General features: G+C 40.5%; 1 protein-coding gene across 3 annotated transcripts in view; it reads left to right on the top strand.

Moving 5' to 3' along the window:
- Nucleotides 1–8,876: 8,876 nt before the first annotated feature.
- mpped2a (metallophosphoesterase domain containing 2a) overlaps nucleotides 8,877–23,635 on the top strand; it is a 72,231-nt gene continuing 57,472 nt past the window's right edge. The window contains exons 1-3 of one of the 3 annotated variants that reach the window (XM_028583582.1): nucleotides 8,877–9,459; nucleotides 10,769–10,870; nucleotides 11,869–12,144. In XM_028583582.1, the coding sequence (XP_028439383.1) occupies nucleotides 12,032–12,144 (113 nt within the window). In that variant the 5' untranslated portion in view covers nucleotides 8,877–9,459; nucleotides 10,769–10,870; nucleotides 11,869–12,031. Of the gene's footprint in view, nucleotides 9,580–10,768; nucleotides 10,871–11,868; nucleotides 12,145–23,635 lie in introns of all 3 variants that reach the window. The other 2 variants (XM_028583591.1, XM_028583572.1) reach the window with 2 other exon arrangements.

The following is a 23,635-nucleotide window of genomic DNA, read 5'->3' as shown; positions in this document are numbered from 1 at the left end:
CGTCGACCACGTAACTCTAAAAAGAGTAGTGAAGTAACAAGATAGTTCAGTCCAAGATGGCGGAGCTGCAGCTCTGTCATGGGTGCGTCATTGGTACCGTTCGGTTCGGTCGAAAAAAATTCTAACGTTCGGCAGTACCCGAACTCCGTCAAAAATCCCAAAATTCCGAACCAAACTCTGGGTTCGGTGCATCCCTACTCTTTATTTTGCTACATTGTGCACTAGTTAGTTGACTTTCCTCCATTTTATTCAATCAACAGTCTGGTTTTATTTGTCACATCTTTGTGTGACACTTTAAGCACCACACATAACCTTCAAACGTTCACACACTGAAAGGAAATTCTCCACAGCATGCACGTTACTTTTAGCTTAAAGCCATGCAATGCTTCATCTTTGTTGGATGTGACTTACAAAATTACTTTTATTTTGATGCTAATGATGATTCACCAATGTGCAACTATAGAGCAAATTATTGAATATTTATTATACAGGGAATATCAAATGAGTAACCATGGAAGTGATTTGAGACACAGCACAGTTCTCATAATACATCCATGCTCTAAAGAAGACTCTCAAGGCTGCGTTACATTCATCATTGGGAAACAAATGGAAGCCCAGTATCTTTGGCAGTACTGACTCGAAAACACAAAAATACACCAAAGAACAAAGTGAAATGCACAGTGCATGCCCACGATCTGAATAAACAATGTTTCAGGGTGAATTTTTCATTTAATCTCGCCTATCAGTCTGTTCACACATTAATTTGACTTTTTTCTTCTCCTTCTCCTCTGAGTGTCTCCTCTCTCTCTCTCTCTCTCTCTCTCTCTCTCTCTCTCTCTCTCTCTCTCTCTCTCTCTGCTATTGTTGTGTTCATTGTCTTTTATCCGATGTCTCTGCCATCTTTCTGTCGCTCTGTTTTCTGGGTGAGTCTCGTCGTTTGGAAGTTCAACCCTCACTGTCTGAACAGCTGACCTGCTGACATGCTTTTATCCCGTCGTTATCCTCTCCTCGTCCTTCTCACTCCCTCCCTGCCTGACGACTGGAAACTGTTGAACCGAGCAAAGACAACATTTTATTGTGAGGCGTTTTTAATATTTTGTTCAACTCATTTAAATACATAAACCAGACACACTATTAAACAACCTCTCAGCAATAAGAATTATTATTATTGCTAGGTTGTTTAACCACAAAAACTTTGATTAAGTAAAATTACGACGTTTCAACATATCTTCATTAGGTGATACTGAACGTGTGACTAATAAGGTTCATATAATAGACTTCACTTGATTCAACCCAGGTGTAACCCATTATTATAGTACATCCATGGGTCGAGCATATCAATTGAGTCAATGTGTACAATATTTAAAACATGAAACTCAGAGATGTAAGCATAATGCATAATGACTTCGACGCCGAAAGCATAATGTGAATATAATAAATAGGCCACATCTCAAACTATATTGAGTCAAATATTTTCCTCTAAAATGTGAACCAAATCCCAGTGGATTCTATAGATCTATTTATGCATTTTGGAGAGTAAATGTGTCCAAATGTAACCAGTTCCTGTTATTTGTATGTGTGCAACAAGAATTCAAATGAGCTGTATTTTAATTTTAAAAGAAGGAAACATAGTTGGCACACTGAATGACTGTTGAAATGTAGCAGTGTAAATATTCTTTGAATTTGGTGCAGGCAAGTTGTACTGTACTTTCTGCTGCATGGTCCACAATTTATTAATTTGTCATCAAAAGCATAGTCAAAGATCAACTGAATTGAATCTGCGACGCTGACAATCTTTATGTAAACCTAACAAAACCTTATTATGGAATTGGGATACAGCATACTGTATATAGGCCTAAATTAAGGCTTTGAGTCGTGGTATTGCACATGGGGGTTCTTGGCAAACACAAGCAGAGGATGGAGAAAGTTACTACGGCGATAAAAAGCAGTGACAGTGGATTAATGGAGAGTGTAGGTGTTGAGGTCGTCGCCTGAAACGAGCAGGAGCCACTTCAACGGAGCAGCTGAGGACAAACGTGTTGTCCTCCTCTGAACTTCAGCCAATCAATTAACGTGATTTAATACACAGTCACTCCACATGGAAGCCAGCGTGGTTCGCTGTTCTAATTTATACTGTATCGACCATTTCACACACATGCAGAGAATAAGAGGGGAGACAGGAGAGAGCGAGTGAAGAAGCCTAGGCAGGCATTGTTTTGAATGGTTTGGGGTGAATCTGGATCTCAGGAGAAATGATTAAATGATTGTTTTATTTTTACATTTCCACATTGCTAAAGTTTAAAGGGCTGAAAAGACAGAGACGGAGAGCAAGCGAGGCAGAGAGGGACTGACTCAGAGAGAGAGCCTTCGTCTAGCCTTTGGCATAGAAAGTGAGCCTGCATATTACTCAGTCTATCACAACACAGCAGGAGAATGGGAGGAGAATTAATACACTTGGCTTTCATGCCAGTGTGCTCTCTCTTCGCCTTTCTTCTCCCCTACCCTCTTGCTCTCTCTTTCTCTTCAAGCTCCACTGGACAAAAGCACTTTGTGTGCTAATAGAATTATCTTGTATATTGCTCCGATTTTTTTTTTTTCTAGCTGATAACGACCAGTCTGAGCAAAAAAAAAAGTAAAAAGAAAAGAAAACTGTACTACTGATTGTATTCAATTTTCTGTTCATTTGTAAACACATGCATGGTGCCGACGGCAGCTCGGTCTTCAGCTGTGCTGCTAAGGCTCAGGGGCATTTCTGTGTGCATTTCAATGACATAAACAGTATCTAGCCTGCCATACCCTCAGCAACCATCTATCTGCCTACCATAAATCTGAATGACATTAACATTTAAAAACCCCAACTCCTGCCTGTCTGTGGATGGTCCTCTTAGACAGACAGGCCTCCATTTTATTTATCCACATGGCGGGCAGGGAAGACAGGCACAGCCAAAGACAGGCATAAATCTGTGCAGGTTAGAGCCGTTGAACCGCCTCAGCCGGCAGGTTAAGTGAATATCACCCTCTGCCTCCTGAAAAAGCTCACACTCCTATTTCCCACTCTCATTAAATATGTGTTTCATTTCTACCTTATTTGGATGGAAAGTCATTTTACCCTCTTTTATAGAAGGTCATAAAATATATAGTGGTTTTCTTAACGCTCTGCATAACATTTACATTTTCTATTGTATAAATGTGATCGCTGCGACACGGGGCTGAATAAAACATTCATGGCAAAAGCCATTTCTTCTGTGACATTTGGTCTCCTATCTATCATCAGTTTTCTATATGCAGCCAGGAGAACAAACGCTGGTCAAATGTTTAAATGTGGCCTCTCCACATCAAACTCAAACCCTGCTTTCACATTAACACCCGCCGGCTAGTAGATGGAAAATGCTTTTTTTTTTTTTTTTTAAGCAGATAAGAGAAAAGTCAAATGGAAATGACTCGCAGGGCTGTTGTGGCAGTGGGGAGCAGGCTGATGGGCCTGGGAAATTGAAGCATGTCAGTAAAATTAGAAAAAGCAGGCTCTGCCTCAACTGGAAGACATGTAAATGTGGCAGAGTCCCTCAGATGAGTCCATTATGGACTGTCCCCACACAGCCTTTTTTCATCAGAAATCCCATCAGTATATTAAAAGGTATAGCCTTGGCACTGACAAATTAATTCTTTTCTTTTTTTCATCCCCTTGACTGATTTGAATCGTTGCTGAATTCAGTGATGGGCAGCAATTCAATGTTATCATTTATCTTCCTAAAGCAGAAAAATATCCTACAGAAAAAATGAAAAAGATTTATTGTAATGCAATTGTGTTGTCTAAATAGCAATAATTGAAAATATCAGTTCTATCATACTTTAGATATTGATAATGGGGCATGGATCATGTGGTACATAATTGAACATTTTAAGCCTCTGGTCCTTACTGAGAGTCTTCTGACTTGTATAATACCAGCTCTGTCTCACAGAAAATAAGTTCCCATACAACTTAACTGCATTCTCAATTAAGTTTTAAGGAAAATGTATTTTGTCCTAAATTATGTTTGTTTTTGACGTATCACGAATGGGTTTCTAATTAAAGTCCACGTATGGAGGAGGTTGGATCGATGGATGGATGGATGGATGGGTGGGTGGGTGGGTGGGTGGATGTATGGATGGATGGATACGTGGGAGGTGGATGGATGGATGTATGGATGGATGGATGGATACGTGGGTAGGTGGATGGATGGATGGATGGATACGTGGGTAGGTGGATGGATGGATGGATGGATGGATGGATGGGTGGATGGATGGATGGATGGATGGATTGGTGGGTGGATGAATGGATGGATGGGTGGGTAGGTGGGAGGATGATGGATGGATGGATGGATGGATTGATAGGTGGGTGGATGGATGGATGGATGGATGGATGGATGGATGGATGGATGGGTGGGTGGGTGGATGGATGGATGGATGATGTATGGATGGATGGATACGTGGGTAGGTGGATGGATGGATGGATGGATCGATACGTGGTTAGGTGGATGGATGGATGGATGGATGGATGGATGATTGATGGATGGATGGATAGGTGGGTTGGTGGATGATGGATGGATGGATGATTGATGGATGGATGGATGGATAGGTGGATGGATGGATGGATGGATGGATGGATGGATGGAAGGATGGATGGACAGAAGGAAGGATGGATGGTCAAAAACTCAACATTAACTTAATCTTACTATGTAACGTGCTTAATTTATGTAACATACTAAACTAACGTCACGTGTGTAACGTACTTAATATATGTCACATACGTAACATAGTTAACTTAATGTAGGCTACGTAACTTAGTTAACTCAGTTACATAACAAACTTACTTTAACCCAAACCGTCATCTTTAACTAAACCTAACTGTTTTGTTGCCTGAACCTAAAGAAGTAGGTTTGTTTCGAGGACGCGTAATCCGGGAGAAAAGAAGTTTCCTTCAAAACTTAATTAAGAATGCAGTTTAGTTAGGGAACATATTTTTAGGAGACAGGGTTGCCTATGTTTGATTTAAGTTGCCAAAACGCTCTGTGGCCACACAGCAAAACTGTTTTACAGGATTATAGCAGAGTGGAGTGAAATGAGAACTGTACATATGAACAATGAATAAGTCAATTTACAGCACATAAGTGAGTCCTGTGCGTCCTGATATAAGAAAATAATGGGCAATGAGCAGACGAAGAACATCTGATGAGAAGAAGAGTTATTTTCTATATCAGGACAACTTGGAGTCCAACATCACTTATACAAAGGTCGCTCAGCAGAGGGAAAAAAGAGGCAGCATTTAAATCATCATCCATTATTTAAAGTTTGTCTGTAGTTGGTTTTCTCCACCAAGTTATTTATGAATAGTTCCTGGAATCATTCCAATTAATTAATGAAGACCAAAGAAAGAAAGTTATCCAATTGTACTCTCTTTTTTTTTTTTTCTTCTTTTTAGCACTATACTTCTTCCTTCACAAAGATAGTTAATGCAATGAAAACTGTAATCCATGTGCAGGGCTCATAATACTAAAATACAATGCATAAAACTAATAGTATATAATAGTATCAAGTTTAGTCACAGAGAATTAATGGAAAATGAGGGCTGGACACCATGCGTGATAGCTGTACCATCATAAACAACACAAGGGCATGAATAGTAGCTTCTGAGAAAGCTAATGTTAGCCTTGTCGTCATACAGAGTGCATACTTAAGTTCAAAGCTGTTTTTATTCATTCTGTGCAGATGTGATGCACATGTGGAGTACAGTTTTGAATGTGCTGTAGATATGACATGTCATTACCTACGATAGAATAAATAATCATGACACCAACATTGTCTAAGAAGTAATGTTTGGAAGTAATTTGGAGACTGCACCATGGGTGGATAAAGACTACAAGTCTACAGCCTCGCTAGTAACTGTGTTATAATGTAATGCTCATTGTTAACTGTTTTATAAATTAACCAAAGTCCAAAGTATTGGTGAAATTTGGACCTAATGATGCCACTTGATGAAAAGTCAGGGGGTCATCAAAGTTCACAAAGACCGTGAACGTCTGCACCAAATTGCATAGTATTCCATCCAACAGCTGTCGAGACATTTCACTGCGAACCACAAATGTGAACCTCATTGAGGGAAAGTCGGACGATCAATAAAGTCATTATGATTTATCCTTTGGAAAACATGAATGTCTGCAATTTGTGCCAATCAATCAATTTAGTACATTTAGAGATATTTCACTGTCCTGCTGGTGGTGCTAAATGAAAAGTCAGCGATTCACCAAAGCCATCCCGATTCATCGTCTGGGAACCACATTTCATAGCAGTCCATCCAAAAGATGTAATTTCACCAAACCAAAAATGTCAACATCCTGGTGGCGCTATAGTTAAAAAGTCCATGGAATCACGAAAGCCTGCAGGCTTCAACCTCTGGGGACCAGGAATCTTTGTACACAATTTCAAGCAATTCATCCAGTTGTTGTTGAGATATTTCAGTGTGACCCACCGACCGACAAACTGATATTATCATCTCTGGTTAAAAGTACAGTAAAGCTGTTTGCTGACTTTGTAAGATACAACCTCAATACAGAAAGGTTGCCACAAGAAAAAAAAACTGGAGTCGAAAGGTCAGAAAACTAGTAAACAGCCCTTTAAAGGTGCCCTGCCACACAAAACCGTTTTTCTTTGTATTTTTTTAAATATGTTAGGTCAATATGTGTTTGTGTTATGTCGTGAATGTGAAAATGAACTGCTAGCTCCTCTGTCAGCTCTAGCCACTGAAAAGAATTAAGTGGAGAAATCAGGCCAATTACAAAAGCTGGTCAGTCTGACATCATGTTGCCTGAGCTCATTACTATTCATGAGCTTGTCCAGTTGCGCTGGGTAAAGGATGCTGACAGCCAGGCTCTCATTGGCTAGCTGTTAGCCAATCAGATTCAAGCAGCTTAGCTTGTTGAATATTAATGAGAACTGGCAGAAATCGAGCTGAGTCTTCCTGCAGGCTTTCTATACCAAACTAGAATGGCTTGAAACAAGGTAACCAAGGGATTTTTTCCACAAAAAATGTTACAGAGTCCATGGTAGAACTTCAGACATTACCACAAAGTAATGAAATACGTGTGGCAGGGCACCTTTAAGTTTATGACAGGCTGCATTGTACTTTAAATACAGGAAACCACAATTTGAATTGAACCTCTGTTATTTCTGCATACTGTAAGAAAGAAATATTTAGAAAATATGGTACTTTTCAACACTTATGAAACAAAATCAAGACCGTCTTTCTCCCAGACTTCATTTATAATTTAATGAATTGATAATCAAGGAGTTAAACCCTGATGATCTGGATGCTGTTTTTTTTATTTTTTTACACCCAGTCATCCAAGTTGCATGAAAGTTTGGAAACTGTGCTGCCCCATTTCAGGTTGTGTGAAGGACTCCCACAGGTACTCATTAGTATTGTTTACTTGTGAACCCAAAGGGGCTGCGTTGTCTTCTAATCATATATTTTACAACACCTTCTACACTCTGGCACCGTTTTCCCACACATCTGTGATCTAATGAAGAAATATTCCAGGTCAACACTAGTTCTGAATTAACGTACAGTGTTTCAGTATGTTAGTTGATGCTCAAGTAAACAGTAAGCCCATGTCTGCGTTGTTCAGATGCCCCGATTATTACAATAAGTCCAATTTAAAAATGTATCTATTGTGTCAGGATTTCACCGTTAGTGTCCATCAAGACCAAGACAATCAATTAGTTTCAGCATGTGTGCTGGTTTACAAACGAGGCGGTGTATGCTGAGTTCAAGGTGCAGCAACCACAATATTGAATACTGCATAAGATTTCATGGGAGAAAATCAATAACCTTCTTATTATGCCATGTCATGAAGCCTCACAGCCTACCACAGGAAAACCTTTCTTCAGACACACGATACGGACGATACTGAGGAAAAACAGTCAATTTAGGAGCCTGGGTGGACGTCTCTGTTCTCAGTGTTTCCAGCATGATGAAAGTAATCAGTAGGATGGATATTGAAGGGCGAGTTTGGGGTTTGCCATCGAGAACTCAAAACTCATATGCAATTTTTTTTTTAAACAAAGAGGAAGTGCAAATAAGGCTAGTTGAAGATATTTTAACAGATTTGGTGCCACTTTTTAAAATATGGCACTCTTGATAAAGCGTTCATAAGTAACTTATGGCTTTATTAATGGTTAATAAATAATTTACTAATGCTATATAGAACAGTAATAATCCTTTTTTTTTACATGTTCGAAATAAAGCCTTCATTCATTCATTCATTATTCAGCTTTTATAAAGCCATCCAACTTATAAGTAAATAATTAGTAAGGGAAACTATTAATTTATTGAAAGAGAAAATATGTGACAACTCAACTACAGGCTACATAATCGCTTTGGTAACTAACATTTATTCTGAGTTACTTGGGGTTACCTTAAAATGTATTTATCAACTAACTAAAACACGTATTAATTATTAGTTACAACCTGACCCCTTTATAAAGAATGCATTATGTTTAAGTGGTACTAATAATTTATTGAAAGTGAAAATATGTGACAACTCAACTGTACATTTTTTAAAACAAACACGTATGCTAAACAACTTGGGGTTAAAAGAACAAAAACGTCCATTAATAAAGCTTTTAAATAAAGCCATTTTTATTAGTTATTAGTTACAACATATAACCCGTTATGAAAGTTATAATACATGTGTACTAATATTATAAATAGGCTATATAAAAAAATGAATATATGTATCCATAAGCATTTTGGCTTCATTACCCCCCAAAAAGCCGCCCCATGCTTAAGTTAATTCATTTAGGCTCAAGTCGCTGTCGTGTGTTCAGTGTATCTCAACAAAATCCCGCAATTTCCGACAGTTAGTGAATGCAGCACGGAGGTAGCGCGGGACTGCGCGAACGCCCTCCTCCTTCTGCTTCTCCTCCCCACTCCTCCTTTCCCTCCCTCTCGCGCGTGTGCCCGCCGGTCAGGGCGCGCGCACGGGAGGTGGCGGGGGTTGTGCTCGCTCTTGCTCTCTCTGCTCTCTGACCCCAGTGGCAGCTCCGACTCACTGCACTCCGGCTCCCCCTCCGTCAGACCGAGGCTGCTCTCTCTCTCTCTCTCTCTCTCTCTCCTGTTGTCTGTCAGTGTCTCTCGCCCTCCATTCCGACTCTACTCCCCTTCGCTCTCTTGTCTTGGTTCTTTCCACGGGAGCCAGCCGAGGTCCCGCCGGGTCGAAGGTTCTGCCCTATCCACTCAGACTGCCGCAACCCCTGGACGGCCGCTAGGAATCTACCCGCTCTCCTGCTGCTGCCGCATGGACCCGCGTTTCTCCGCCGCTCCTGCTGCTGCTGCTGCCGCCGCCGCCGCGTAGAGGGCGACCCCGACCCGACACTCTTTCTCCGGCCAGATAAAAAACGCACAAAAAAACCCACACGACGAAGGTAGAGCAACCTTTCCGCTTTGCTTTGAAAACCGAAGAGGGAGTGAGGGGGAAAAAATAAATTTCTGACACAAAGCCGTCGGTTAAAAGGTGGCTTGTCATTTACGAGGACGAGCAAGAGGTTAGCGCGGCGGTGCCGTGACACTGACCACCTTTGGGTGTTTTTTTATTATTTCAGGAGCAGAGTTCAGGATTGCACCGACCTCCTTTCTTTTTGTGTACATTTCTGAAAGCTGTTAACAGCAAGAAGCGCATAGCACACATCGTGTATATTACGCATGGTATCAGAAAGGGTCAATTTATTCGCCTTTTACCCTCTCTGCTTACCCAGGAGTGATTTCTACTCGTGAAGTTAGCTATATGGTGTGTATCGGGGGGGCTCTGTATATTCAAGGACAGGGCTGACAGAATGTGTGTGTGCACCACCGTTATTGAAAAGCAGCTCGGTACGAAGCTACAGCCTGCATAATAAAAAAAAAAATCCATTGCCAGGGCAGGTTTAGCAAGCTAAGCTACAGAGCTAGTTGCTGCTACTGTAGCCACAAGGTAGAGACAGACAGGCGAGCAAGGCGAGTTACACACACACACACACACACACACACATATATATATATATATATATATATATATATATATATATATATATATATATATATATATATATATACACACACACACCGAGTGCACACTGTGGTAAAGCATGCTGCACACAAATCGGCCTGCATTTGCACAAAAAAGAGAGCACATTTTCCGTGAAGCAGCAGCAGCAGTAGTACTTCAGGTTTTAGATTTTGCCTTGGGAGAAATGAGGTGAAGTGTGTTCAAGGCATCTGACATATCAGCTTTTAATTGAAGTGAGATTCTTCTTTTTTTTTTAAGGACCAGGAAGATTTGCCAACTTGTTTCTTGTGCAGCCAGGATTCAGTGGAGTTGGAATAATGTCATTGCAATGTAAAGAGCTTCTTTTTGTGTGTGTGCAGGAATTGAGTTTACCCACCTTTTTCTTTTTCTAGGCTGGCATAAATCTTTCTGACTTAAATTCATAGCACATATCATAGAAAGTAGCATCCAGCTGACCCAGATAACATCAATCAATGCTTTTGTGAAAATAGGACAGTTTTTGGTTGGGAGGTTGTTTGCTTCAACATATTCAACAACTGGAGGTCACAGATTTTCTTTTTTAACTCCAAACTGCATCACTGGATTTAACCATCAAATGAACTCCAGAGCTGCTGATTACCCTCCAAAAATACGTCCGTTAAATTGAGAGCATTTTTTTCCCCTTTTTCTTGTGCTTGTGGCTGCATCAGGAGGTCTGGTATAAAAAGCCCACAGTGGCCACTTTACTATCAGTCAGGGAGGTCAGACAGAAGGGAAGCTCAGGGTTGCAAGGAGACACACAGCGAAGCCCGGTGAGTGAGCACTGAAGATGCAAACGCTACACTTGTTGTGCAGCATTATAGCTGCTTTTTCCCTCCAGAATTTAAGAAGTGAATGTGTGTTTTTACCTAATCTAGTCATTAATGTACTGCTATGCAAAGTTCAGTTGACAGATAGATTGATCCTGGTTCATTTTACGATTGGAGCACCAGGCCTGGAATAAGTAAAGCAGAACTTTGCTTTATTTTTGTGTGTATCAGGGTAAATTGTCAGATCTGTTTTGTGCATGCATTGTGACGAACTTTTTGTATTATTGAATGCTTTGCAACATATTTGATCACCAGCAGAGAATTATACTTGCAGCTTTCAACAGGGTTAATGCCTTAGAGGCCATGCTGCAGTCATTTTAGTTTTATTTATTTTTTTTACATTTGAATATATTAGTTTGCATTAAAACCAGCTGGATTATGAGCAGCAATTAAAAAGCCTTCTAGATTGTAAATTGTTGCCTTAACAGTCCAGTGTTTAGGTTTTGAAAGAATTTCTAATCCCTTAACGTAATGCCATATTGTTTGAAAAGCTAGAATGAATCTGCTAATTATATTTAAATTACCTCACTGCATTTTTCTAATTAGGATTTTATTAAGAATGGTTTGTTGAGCAGTTTGGGGAATTTAAGTATTCCAAAATCAAATTGTAGCACAGCAAAAAAGAGTTATGTTCTTGTTTGAGCTCTCTGAAACCAAACAAGAAAACTGCAATTGTAGCGTAAAGTATTGATCACAATGAACATTGTGATTGGAAATAATTAGAAAAAAGATCTCCTCCTTACTTGATGTGTACTCTGCTTGTGCTCGGAGTCAAAAATGCATTTGAATGAATTTATTCAGACATTTTTTTCCTACTTTCTTCTTACGTAAAAGACCTTCCGACTAGTGTATTCAGAAGTGGGTGCATGCCTTGTGGTCTTGTTTTTAAAGCAGCTGATTTGTGTGTGTGTGTGTGTGTCTCTTTGCTCCTGTCGGTGCAGACTGCAGTGTGTCGTGGTCGCGTTGGTCGGCCGGGTCGCTGCTGCTGCTGCTGCTGCTGGGAGACTTCCTGGGCTTCTTGAGCGGCTCTGAAGGATGACCGCTGCACGGCTCGCTGCTGAATCCCGGTGAACGAACGGCGTCTCATGTCCAAACGGCGGAAGGATGGCTCATGGCAAAGTGACCATCACGGTGGACGAGTACAGCTCCAACCCCACACAGGCCTTCACACATTACAACATCAACCAGAGCCGCTTCCAACCTCCACATGTCCACATGTAAGTGCTCACACACATACACACTGTGCATCACCTGCCATGTAAACTAAAATCAGAATTAATCAACAAAGGTGTTGTTACACACACACACATGTAACACCTGTAACTTTTAAACATACACTCACCCAGGTCTTTAGGTCTTGATTCATTTATTTTATTTCACATTTTATGTTTTGGTGTTTTAAGGCTGGTTTTGTATGACGTGTTAAACACATTGTAGAAGATATAATAATCCTGACTGGGGGGAAAATAAGCAGAAATTCAGAGATTTTTGAGTTGCAACAGGAAGCCAATCAGGAGCCTGTTTGATGCGGAGTCTTTGTTTATAGTTTGATATAATTGGCTCAAGCTTGTGGTACGGTGGCTAATGGCTATCGAGGACACACTTTGAGAACAGGCAGAGACCAAAAACTGCACAAACTGTACTGTGTTACATTTAAGGAAATTAAATATTACTGGTTAAAAAAACGTTTGCAGTGAGTGTGGCAGGTGAACCATATTGTTTAAAACACAGAAGTCACATTGTAAAAATGGGCAACATTTACACAATCACACAAAACTTAAATGCTTTCCATGGTTCACGCAGATTTGAATAAAAGCTTTTCTGACGTTTTGTCCTCCCTGTCGTGCGTCGCGGACGTCTCGCCTCTGTTACCTATGAGACTGTTATTGTTTGTGGTGCATGAACGCTTTGTCCGCATTAGGGCGCTCTTTTTATTTATTTATCAGACCAGTTACTTAGCGTAGCTCTTGTCTGATGTAGTTACAATCTGCCTCTTGTTAGTGGGTCAGAGTGCTGTGACCTGACAGCCCTCGCCACGCACACACTCATCAGAGCGCTGTGTGTTTCATCTGCGGACAGATATTAATACACAGCTGCATGTTTGAATGCTTTGTGTCTTCTCCCAATTAGAGCTGGAGATGTTTTTGTATTCACTGAGCGTGTTGTGTAAAAAGTTAAGCTGCAGCAGGGACAGTAAGAGACTGAAGGAGAGCACCAGAGTGTTGCCTGTGTGGGGTTTTTATTGTCATGATAGTGGATTTGTTTGTCAATTTCGGCTGTTTTAGATCCACGCTAATTTTTTTTGGACAAAGGGCAGTCAGGTTGCACGTGTGCTGAGAACATGTTAACTAGGGGTGTGCAAAAAAATCACAGATTCACATTCGTATCACGATTCAAGCTCTACCGATTACATTTTTATTATTATTATTTTTCGTTTTGTAATGGCTTGTATACTATTGCCCTGAAATGAGTTTAGCTCGCAATTCCCATAGATGGCGCTGCGTCGAACTCACACTGACGCCTGGGCGCTGTTGTCACAATCATAAGAAGAACCGTTTCTAAATCTTTCAATGCTCTAAACTCCCACCGTACTCTGAACAAAAAGCTCTTTTTATTTAACAGTTTTATTTTATACTTGAATTAAATGTATTTGAAAGCTGGCCAGAGCTTGGCACTTTGCAGTTTTTAGTTGCAGATGTTTTTATTTTTGTATGAAGACATATAAAGTAATATCAAGCTACATTGTTTCTTTTCTTTTAAATTGTGTGTCTACTGCAGTCACATGGGGAAAAGTAACTACATTTACATACTGTGAATCGTTTTTTTTTAATCGAGAACCGAGACCCAGCGATCAGGCAGATGCATAAACGTCGTAAAGAAGACCTTTTTAGACAACCGTTGGATAGATTGGAGCTGGAGGAAGATTTGGGTCGCAGCGTAGCAGACTGATGGGCTGAAAAGCAGCCAGCCAAACTCTTGCTTTGGGAAGCAACAACATCTGGCAAACAAGTTTTTTTGTTTTGTTTACCTCAAACACTCCGATTCCCACCACTCTGTCTGGATAATCATGTTCATGTAAACAGGATTATTTTGGGGGGATGGTCAAATTATGGAATGGTGTAAACAGCTGAATTGGACTCTTACCTTCGTCCCGTTGTTGGCAGTGTTCACAGTATTGTGCCTGCCACTGTGTTGTTTTGGGATTCCTCAGCTGTGAGCAGGGCTGCCAGCACAGCGAGTGCAGTTCCTCTGATGTGGAAAAGGAGACGAGGTCACCTCGCTGTTTGTGTTACGTCAGTCCATTTTAATGGATGACAAAGATGGCAATAAATCAGGCCAAATGCTTCGATATGAATCAAGGTTAAAACATGGCAGACAGCACAGGATTCACCAACCAGATTCTAGTTTGATGTTTGAAGAGGCTCCTTCAATTCTTTCTTTTCAACACGGCAAATCATAGGTAGTACAAACTATATTTTTCTAAAACATTTAAACATTTTACCTCTGCAAGGTTCCATTGTTCCTAAAATGTTACTGCTTATTTCTGGATTTATTATTATTTTATGCTTCTATGATTGACAGATTTTATTTTCAGTTCCCTGGAAAGTCTTCGTCAGGTTCATCTAAGCCTTTTATTTCGCGGTGTTGCACCAGTTGACCTTAAGCGTTGTTCATTAGGAGAAGCAGCAACAGCAGAGAAACCTTACATAAAAACCTATTTGTAGGAGAATGGAGAAACAAGCAAAGTGGGAAAAGAATGGATCTGCCTGATGTTTGGGAGGAAAATCCTGCAAAACGCACAAGTCTCTAAAAGTAGATGATCATCTGTCATCTGGAGACAGCTTAGTTCTATTCCAGGCAACACAAACAAGAGCAGATTGGGGATGATATTGTATAAAAAATACAGCTTTTTATTAGGTATATTAAGAGTCCGACAACACGATCTTCCAGCTTCTGCTGCTCTGAGAAACGCAGCAATAAAAAATGTGTGTTTAAGGTGCAAACTTGGACGAAATAATCAAAACGTTTATCTAAATAATCGGTATAATCCCACCCCTTTTTTTTTTTCCCATATTGTGCAGCCCTGCTTTTTCCCTATTTTCACTGTGGTAGTTTTTGGAGGTGAAGCCCCTGTTGGAAGGGGATGTGTTGAAGCCGTGGGGCCTCTCAGTAGATATGTGTTTGGATAAATACATTAGGCTGTTTCCTGGCTTCCACAGAGCCTGCAGTGTTTTACCCTGCCATTCTTAAACTCAGACTGGGAACCCCAGGATCTCTCTCTCTCACACACACACACACACACACACACACACACACACACACACACACACACACACACACACACACACACACACACACACACACACACACACACACACAGTCCTATAAGCCCATCCCCCCGCTATGTTTAAGTGCTTATAGAATACACGTTCTGTTCTGGGAAAGTAAAGGCTTGTTTAGATTTGACAGATAATGATCCAACTTGCTTGGGGGTTCTCGCTCACTGCATTCACAGTATTTGGACATAAATAAAGTTGTTGCTTCTCTGACAGCAAAGAGAGAGGAAAAAAATCTCAAGTGAGGGGGTTGCCTGCCATTTGAAATATAATCCCTGCTCTAATGCCCCCTCCCCACCCCCAGACAGAATATTTAGATTTCTGTGATGGAGTACAGCAGCGCCTTTTGTGTGGTGTGGAAGGTATCGCTCTCTGAACCGCATATGAAAACATGCGGGTAGAGCATTTTCACACTCAGACTGACAGACACACACACACACACACACACACACACACACACACACACACACACACACACACACACACACACAGTGGTAGTCCCAATCTAATGCTCAGTAACGTGACCCTGAAGTCAAAGTGGGCTTTTTTTGGCGCATGGGACGTCTCTCTTGTCTGTAAGTGAGCGAAAACTCTGTCCAGCCCTGTTTGTGTCTGGTTTATTTTTTCTGCGCCGTCTGTGTATTTATTTTTTTTTCTTCTTCTTTTCCTCGGCCCCCTCATCGTCGTCTAGTGAAATGAAATGCTCAGCAACTTGGAACATATGCTTTGAGTTGGGACACTAATGGCTTCAAATCCAATTTGAGCAGGATCTGGGCCAGACTGCGGGAAGGCCCGACACACAGACGCAGACAGACAAACTGACAGAGAGTTGAAACTAAAAGGACTCTAGACTGGAGTTCTGGGGATTGTTTCAAGATTTTTGTGAGCCCTTTTAAATAGTCTGAAAAGGTCTTGAATTTAAGGAATAAAGAAGTCTTAAAATGTCTCACGTTATTGGACTCCAGGAAAAGGTTAGCAGTTGAAGAATTTCCCCTTAGAATGAAATCCTAGTTGGTCTGCAAAAGAATTATTATTTTCATCATCAGTTACTCTGTCCATGGTTTTTTCAATTGATCCTTTGAAATGCGTCTGTCATAATTTCTTACAGCCCAAAGCCAAATCTTTGAACTCAAAGATATTAATTTTCAATGATAGAAAACCGATAGAAAAGCAGCCTCACATTTGAGAGGCTAGAAGGAACAAATGTGCACTTTTGTTGATAAATGTCAATTAATCAATTTTCAAAAAGAACTGGGTTGTTAAGCATAAATCTTTGTAAATAAAGTTAGTTGAGCATTTAAGCCGTTTAGCCTGCTAAAATGAAATATTGTCCAAAGTGTGTGGGAGAACTTGGACATACCGTGGTAGTAAACACAAGGAAATGGCTGCAAACCCTAACCACTACTAAATAACATGGATGCACCACGTTGATTGTGCAGGGAGGATGCGGTGTTGGAATTTCTAACTCGATGACTTAACTGCATTACGCCATTAACGCCTTGAGAGTGTTAACTTTTTTTTAATTCCCACCTGATGTGCGCACGATGCAAGCCAAGAAAACCGTCAGTGCTGCTGCCAGGGTCAGTGATGGGAGATGGGAGGTTTATTCTGATTCAACAACGCTGTTTATCTTGGCTTTCCATACAGGAGGATGTGGACAGTTACATCGCTTAATATGTATCAAAGGGGAATATTTCTTTCATAATTACAAAATCCCCTTTAAACAGGATTTACTGATTGCTGGAGTGTGTTTACCTGTGTGGGCTCAGCATGCTGGGACCAGTGGCGGTGCCTAGGAGAGAGAGCAACCTAGTCCGCCAAGTTGTTGTCTATTCCTCTCTCAGAGTTCAGAGCTGTCAGAGCAATTTGGAAACATTTGTGAATGTGGTGTCTGCATGCTTTTTCCACCAGCTTTGTGTTTGTATTTCAGGTTTTAAATCGGTCAGTCTTAAGTTCAATTCCAAGTTTTGTCGACACGGTGTTAAAAAGCAGAACATCTGTCTTTGTAAAACACTGGTGCTAATACAATACTTTAGTTTAGCTACCAACACCTTCTATAGCCTTCATACAACTCCTTACTTTGAGGATGTTTTTCTACAAAACTATTCCCCTATTGACCCAAAATCTGTAATCCCATGGATTGTGTTTTTATATACAACCTAAATGTTTTGAGGGAGACAAAATAATGGCACTTGGATATCAAAACACACAGATGTTGTAAAGTGGCGAGACATTTCCTCCGCCTACTTCGTTATTTTCTATGTCAGGACACCTCGGATTTGTAGTCAGTTTAATACATGTTTAGGGAACTGAGAACTGGTAACGTTGCCCAAAGTACTGTTGTGGTTACCTGATCTAGAACAATATGGACACTTCAGAGTATTTTTCCGTGGCACAGACACATCCCTTGTAAACACAGAGGAGATGCTGCATCCTTTCCCCTTTTTTAAAGCAGTTATTTACTCTATATCAAACCTCATTTACTCAAGACACCTGGGATCGATAAATTAATTTTAATGCTGGAAAATGGAAATTCTTCAAACCACCTCACAAATATTCGGAAAAATAGATTCCATATTTAACAAACTGCTCCTCCAGATGCCTTGTTAATTATTCCCGCCCTCTGAATGATTGAGGAGCTCGTAAGTATGAATCATTTAATGACGCCGCTGCCAGATTCTATACACGTGGATATTCTGACACAAGCTAGTGAGGAAATGGCACCAGAAGAACACGGCCTTCACACATTTATTTTAACACCGGCCTAGTTTTTAATTAATGAACTCCTTGAGATTATTTTTTTAAAATGTGAAGTATTTTCTTTTCTTAGTATGGCGGAAGAGTGCTGTAAATGTGGTCGAGGAAATTGTTTGGAATAATGATTTTTTTTTTTTTAAATGGGATGTGTTTCTGCACAGTGAGAGCAGCAGCCTCAGTTTCACAGCTGATGCTGTTCTATATGCACACACTAAGAATCAACATTTATTTTCTTTTTTCGTGTGATCTCTCCATTAATGAGTTTGTGTATTGGAAGGAGGGAGGATGCTCTGCACGGGGGGGGTTTACGTGCCGGAGAAAGCCGGTCGAGGTGCTCCGATGATAATTAAACGGGACATTTCCATCTCTGTGTCGGTAATAGTAGCTGGACTGTCCAAGAAGGGACCCATGTCTTGTATCGTGATAAGATTAGCCTTTATTGCCTCCCTTAGGAGAAATATGTCTTTTGAAAGAACAAAGGTGACGTAGCAGCACACAGCTGTATATATCCATATACATGTGCAATCAAACTACAGTTAACATTCAGTAACACACACAGGTCTATATTTACCTGAACATATACAACATATTGCAGAACCCCCCCCTTACCCTCTTGCCCCAATGATAGCCATAATGTTTGAATATTGCAAACAAGTTAGACCTTGTTTACTTCAGCATAGTGGGATGCTTTGAAGATGAAAATATTCACCATAATTGTGTGACTATCAAACATAAATGTAGACCATTCAGAACTCTCCACGTTGTCTAATTTACCATTGAACACATCAGAAGTGTCACAGTTTTTTCCCCCTCTCCAGCTTTAATAGGCATTAGATAGAACAAAGAAGAACTAAATGTTCCTTCTTTTCAAGTGGATCAGGGTATGCTTCATGTTTTGCTTGTTTGAGTTTTGTTTTAGGTGAAGCAGTCGTATGCTGTTTTTCTACTCCTTTCACTTGTCGTTTTGCTAAATATTCTACTTATTTGTCTTGGTTTTGAGAAATGTAACTATTGAGGGAATTGATACTGCTTCACGGTAATTGTTACAATACAGATATTTTATTATTTGGTGGTGCAACTGAAGGTAAACTCCATCCATCGTCGTTGTTTGTGGTCGTCTGGTAAAAAGTGTCTCCAGATGACGGATGATGATCCACTTCTAGGAACTAAAACATGTTCAGGATTTTGTTCTCTAAACATTTTGTGTGATCGTTTTATTTTTTTTGTTTGTTTGTGTTTGTTGCTCTGATTTTCCACGGGTACTTTGTGTGAGGTTTGATTGGGTTACATGGTTCTGATTGGCCATTTGTAATGTAAACACTTGTTCTTTTAGCCTGGTTCCAGACCTTCGAATACATTTTCTTTTTCATTGATTCAATAACAACCGTTTGTCCGGAGAGGGAACGTTAACTCAAAATATTGGTTGTAGACATTAACGTGAAAGGGTGTAATTATTTATGAAGTATTGATTTAAATGTGGAAGGTAGTAGACCAAGTAGAAAGAGAGAAGTTATCTCAGAGATGTGTAAAATCTTGTGTCAGCACAGCAAACTTTAATTTGTTACATTCAGTAGGTTTTGTTTGACATTGGAAGAATCTGGAAAATCATTGAACTTCAAACAGACCAATCAAAAGCAGAGCTGAGCTCAGGAAAAAAAAGATCATCCAGACTGTTATCCAATACAGTACTGGAAAAAACACAACTCATGCGTTTGTGGCAAAATCATGTTTTTAGGAGGTCAAATTTAAAGACAGTCAGCCTTTCAGGTGGGATTCAGGCGATGCCATCTTCCTGCTCCAGTGCCAGAATGGATGTGGATGAGATAGATGGGCTATACACGTTGTCATAGGTCGACCTACGGAAATAATAACTCTTAGATTGACATGTTTCTTTGATGAACATAATGAATATTAAGTTAACCTAGCAACGGCTAATGTGTGGACTGAAAATGACATTGTTGGGGCGCATATGTCAGACCCTTCTGAGAGGAGAACAACCCCCTTTCCCCTTTCAGAACAGAAACGACTAACATGGACACAATGTCAGACTGAATAATCATGTGAAAACCAAATTGATGTACCACAATAGGACTTTTCGGGAATTGAAAGTGCCTCTGTGGCACAAAAATCTGATTTATTAATCAAAGGCGAGAGTTTCCAATTAATGGTGCAGCCTCAACTCGCCATCCATTGTGCTGTTTTCCTCCCAAACAGTTTGTGGAGGAGCAGCAGCCAGGCTTCAGGTCTCCTGTAAACAAAGAGCCAGTTGGGTTTTGTGGCCTTTTGTTTCTGTCTGCCTGCCGCTGCTCGCCGGCAGGAGTGGAGGGGCTTTTGTAACTGGAGAACCCTTGATTAAGTTCCCTCTCCACCCCTGACCTGCTGCTGGAGCCCAGTGGGACGGTGCTGGTGGTGGAGATGATGAAGGGGGTGGGGAGGATTGGGGGGTTAAGTGACAGTTGACATAGGACAGGTCTGCTGTTTTTTAAGATTGAACCCCTTTTTGATGTTTTTGAGATTTTGGCATGTTAGGCCCCGGAGCCTGGCGTCGCAGGGCACGATTTCCTGATGATGTCACTTCCCTCTTGACATGAAATGGAGGCAAAGCTGCCAGAGCCTGCAACTTCTCAACGTGACAAGTCCTCCATTTATGCAGTTTAAAGTGTGTTTAGTTTGATTGAACCGGTAATCAGTGTTTTTGTTTATAATACACTTGACTCATTTTAACCGTCATTTTATTTTCTCACAGAACACTTCATAGAAGCTTGAACACAGGACACATGCTCTTTTTTTTTTTTCTGTAAGGTGTTTTTGAGGGTTAGGTGGGTAGGGTAAGGTGAAATTGACGAATGCATCCTATCATTCGGAAATGGAGAGGAGTTGTTGTTGTTCTTCTTCGAATGGGATCACTTCAGTCTTCTGTTTTAACAGAAGCAGCATCTTGATGCTTTAATTGGTGGGTGTTCTACTCCCATTGAATCGTTTGTTTGTTTTGTACAGACATGTTACTGTCAGGTACGTGCAGCATCCAACTCTACACAAGTAGTATGATGTAGGTATTTGTGTTTGTTACACACGGGCAATTTACATTTTCTTACATTACTAATGATCATTGATGGGCTGTGTGCAAAGTTTACTTTTTAGGTATAAAAACATGCTTTTTTTTTTTTTTTTTTTTGAACCATTTCTTTCATTTAACAAAAGAAGCCTCAGATTTAGTTCTAACACAAGCAGCTGTACAAGAAGTGAAAAAAATAATAAATCTGACCAGACAGTAGTTGCTAGCTGAACCCTAGTATTGAGGTTCAAGGTACCCAATTCTAATTGTGTATCTTCTAAAGGCACAATTATTTGATGGGGTTTGAAGTCCCTAACTGGGTCTTTACATAAGCTGAGTATACCTGGTTACTGAAAAGAGCGTCATAAACCATTTGAATACTGTCTTACAAAACATGGGTTGAAAAGTGATAATTTGCTTGACACGGTGGCATGTTTTTATATTTGTACTGTCTGCTGTGAGCCGTGATGTCTGTCCAAACTACTCCACTAGTTTATTCTCCCAGCAGTCTGCTGGTTGGTGTTTGGCCCCGGAGGCCACGTTGTGCCCGTCTCCTCAGCCTTCCTCCCATCAGCCCTGCAGCCAGGCGGACTGTCAGCAGCACAATTAAGGGCTGTGCCGTAATGAAAGGGGCATTAGCAGAAGCAATTTATTTCGCAGTGCAGCGCCGGAAGGTTTCTGCGGCGCTGATATTCCAACGCAGGCTTTGTGTGCCATGCTCGGCCATTATGGTAGGGATGAGGAGGACTCACCCAGCTTGAACAAATGGAGTAAAGGGAGGAGGGGGGGCATTAAGACAAAAGGCCATCATTCACCATTCTTTAAAATCAATTCTCATTTGAATATATTTTACAGTGCACTCATGCTCATTTTTTCCCCTCCTCTCTCGTGAATTATAATCATTCCGCATCTACATTCTGTTTGTGCTTTAGCCTCCTTTTTTTTCCTGTTGGGTTTTCATGTTTGCTTGTTTCTCTCTACCACCTTTGCCTTTTTCTTCGCTCCCTTGAGCACCACCACCACCACCACCACCCCCTCTCCGTTATTCCTGTGTTCATTTTGTTCCTCTGAAGTTTATTGAATTAGCGCAGACAGCTGAAATGCAGAAGATAAGAGAGGCGCTCTCTCTGCTCCTCTTGAAGAAGTGTGTGTGTGTGGGAGGGGGAGGGGAACTGATGCAGAGGTTATAGACAGAAGAAATGGGGAGCACTGTATTTTTGATGTTTCTCCTGAAAGAGCGATAAAGTGTGAGCTCAGTGGAAGAGCAGTGACTTATTGGTCTCCAATTTAGCTGTGATTATCTTTTAAAACCTACTGTTAATGCAGCATAGGGGACACACAAGCATAAAATATTCTCTGACAGTTTTTGTTGTGAAGTACAGAGGACCATTAACAGTCTGCTGTGATTTAAGGTCTGATCATAGAAACGGTTTAGTCTAGAAATAGTCTTACTTCTGTCGGCACATCTTGCTCAGTTCAATCGGAGAGATTAAAGTCACAATAAAAGCAACTTTAACATTTGTAACTGGTTCTCTGTATAATAATATTTCGCATTGACTTTTAAACAGGTGAAAAGTACAAATTATTCTCTCCATTTTATATCACAGTTAGATTTTAGTTTTATTTCCTGAAAATCATTAGGGGCTACAACAAATAATTTTTTCATTATGGATCTGTCATGTAGTGAAAAATGCTCATATATAAATAACAAAGAATCTGCAAATAGTCACATTTGAGCAACTGGAGAAATGACTTTTCATCAATTATTGTTAAATGTTCTGTTAATCAACTAATTGATTAATTGACAATCAAATATTTGATTAATTGACCAATCGTTTCGTGCGACCAGAAGCGAGTGCCCTGATTCTGTTTGATATAAACGTTTGTCAAATTCAGGAAGCAATTTGTCATGGAAATTTGGTTTGCTCATGATTTTATTTTTCATGATCTGCAGCTCTCATCCAGTCAGACCTTTGCAGAGTGCAGTGTATATTTAGTGTAAACAAGTATTTTAATACTTGTTCAAGCTGGCATTTATTGCAAAATGAACAGGAATGCATGATGGTATTTTGAGGATGATTAATCCTGCTGTGTGAGTGTGGTGGGTGAATTTGTCAATTTATAATGAGTGAATGCTGTTGTTATATTGCAGTTGCACACACATACAAAAAACCACAACCTGTGGAGTCGAGTTGATTCGAGCTGTGTCTTCCTGATACCCTTTGAACCAGTGAGTGTACAAGTCTTGATCCTGTTTGTCATGTAAGAACGGGTCAGCTTCAGTTGATTAGCAGTCTATTTCCACATTTCACCTTTGACCCTTGGAGGTTTTAGGCGGCTGTGTCCCCGCTGGGGGGCTTTTTATTGATGAGAAATCATTAGCAGGACGGCTCCATTAACAATGAAGGAACAGGAAGGAGAGAGGAGGAGCTGGAGGCTAATCCTTCGGCAGCAGGTGGCGGCAGGTATAAAATGGACAGTAGAGCGGACTGTGATTGACATGTGTTTCCGTCTGAGACAAGTGGGCAGATCAGAGGTCGTTGACCCCATTAACCCTGC

The sequence above is a fragment of the Perca flavescens genome, chromosome 1 (assembly GCF_004354835.1).
Source record: "Perca flavescens isolate YP-PL-M2 chromosome 1, PFLA_1.0, whole genome shotgun sequence".
Taxonomy (NCBI): domain Eukaryota; kingdom Metazoa; phylum Chordata; class Actinopteri; order Perciformes; family Percidae; genus Perca; species Perca flavescens.
Note: the sequence above shows the minus strand (reverse complement) of the source record. Positions and strands in the feature narration are given on the sequence as shown.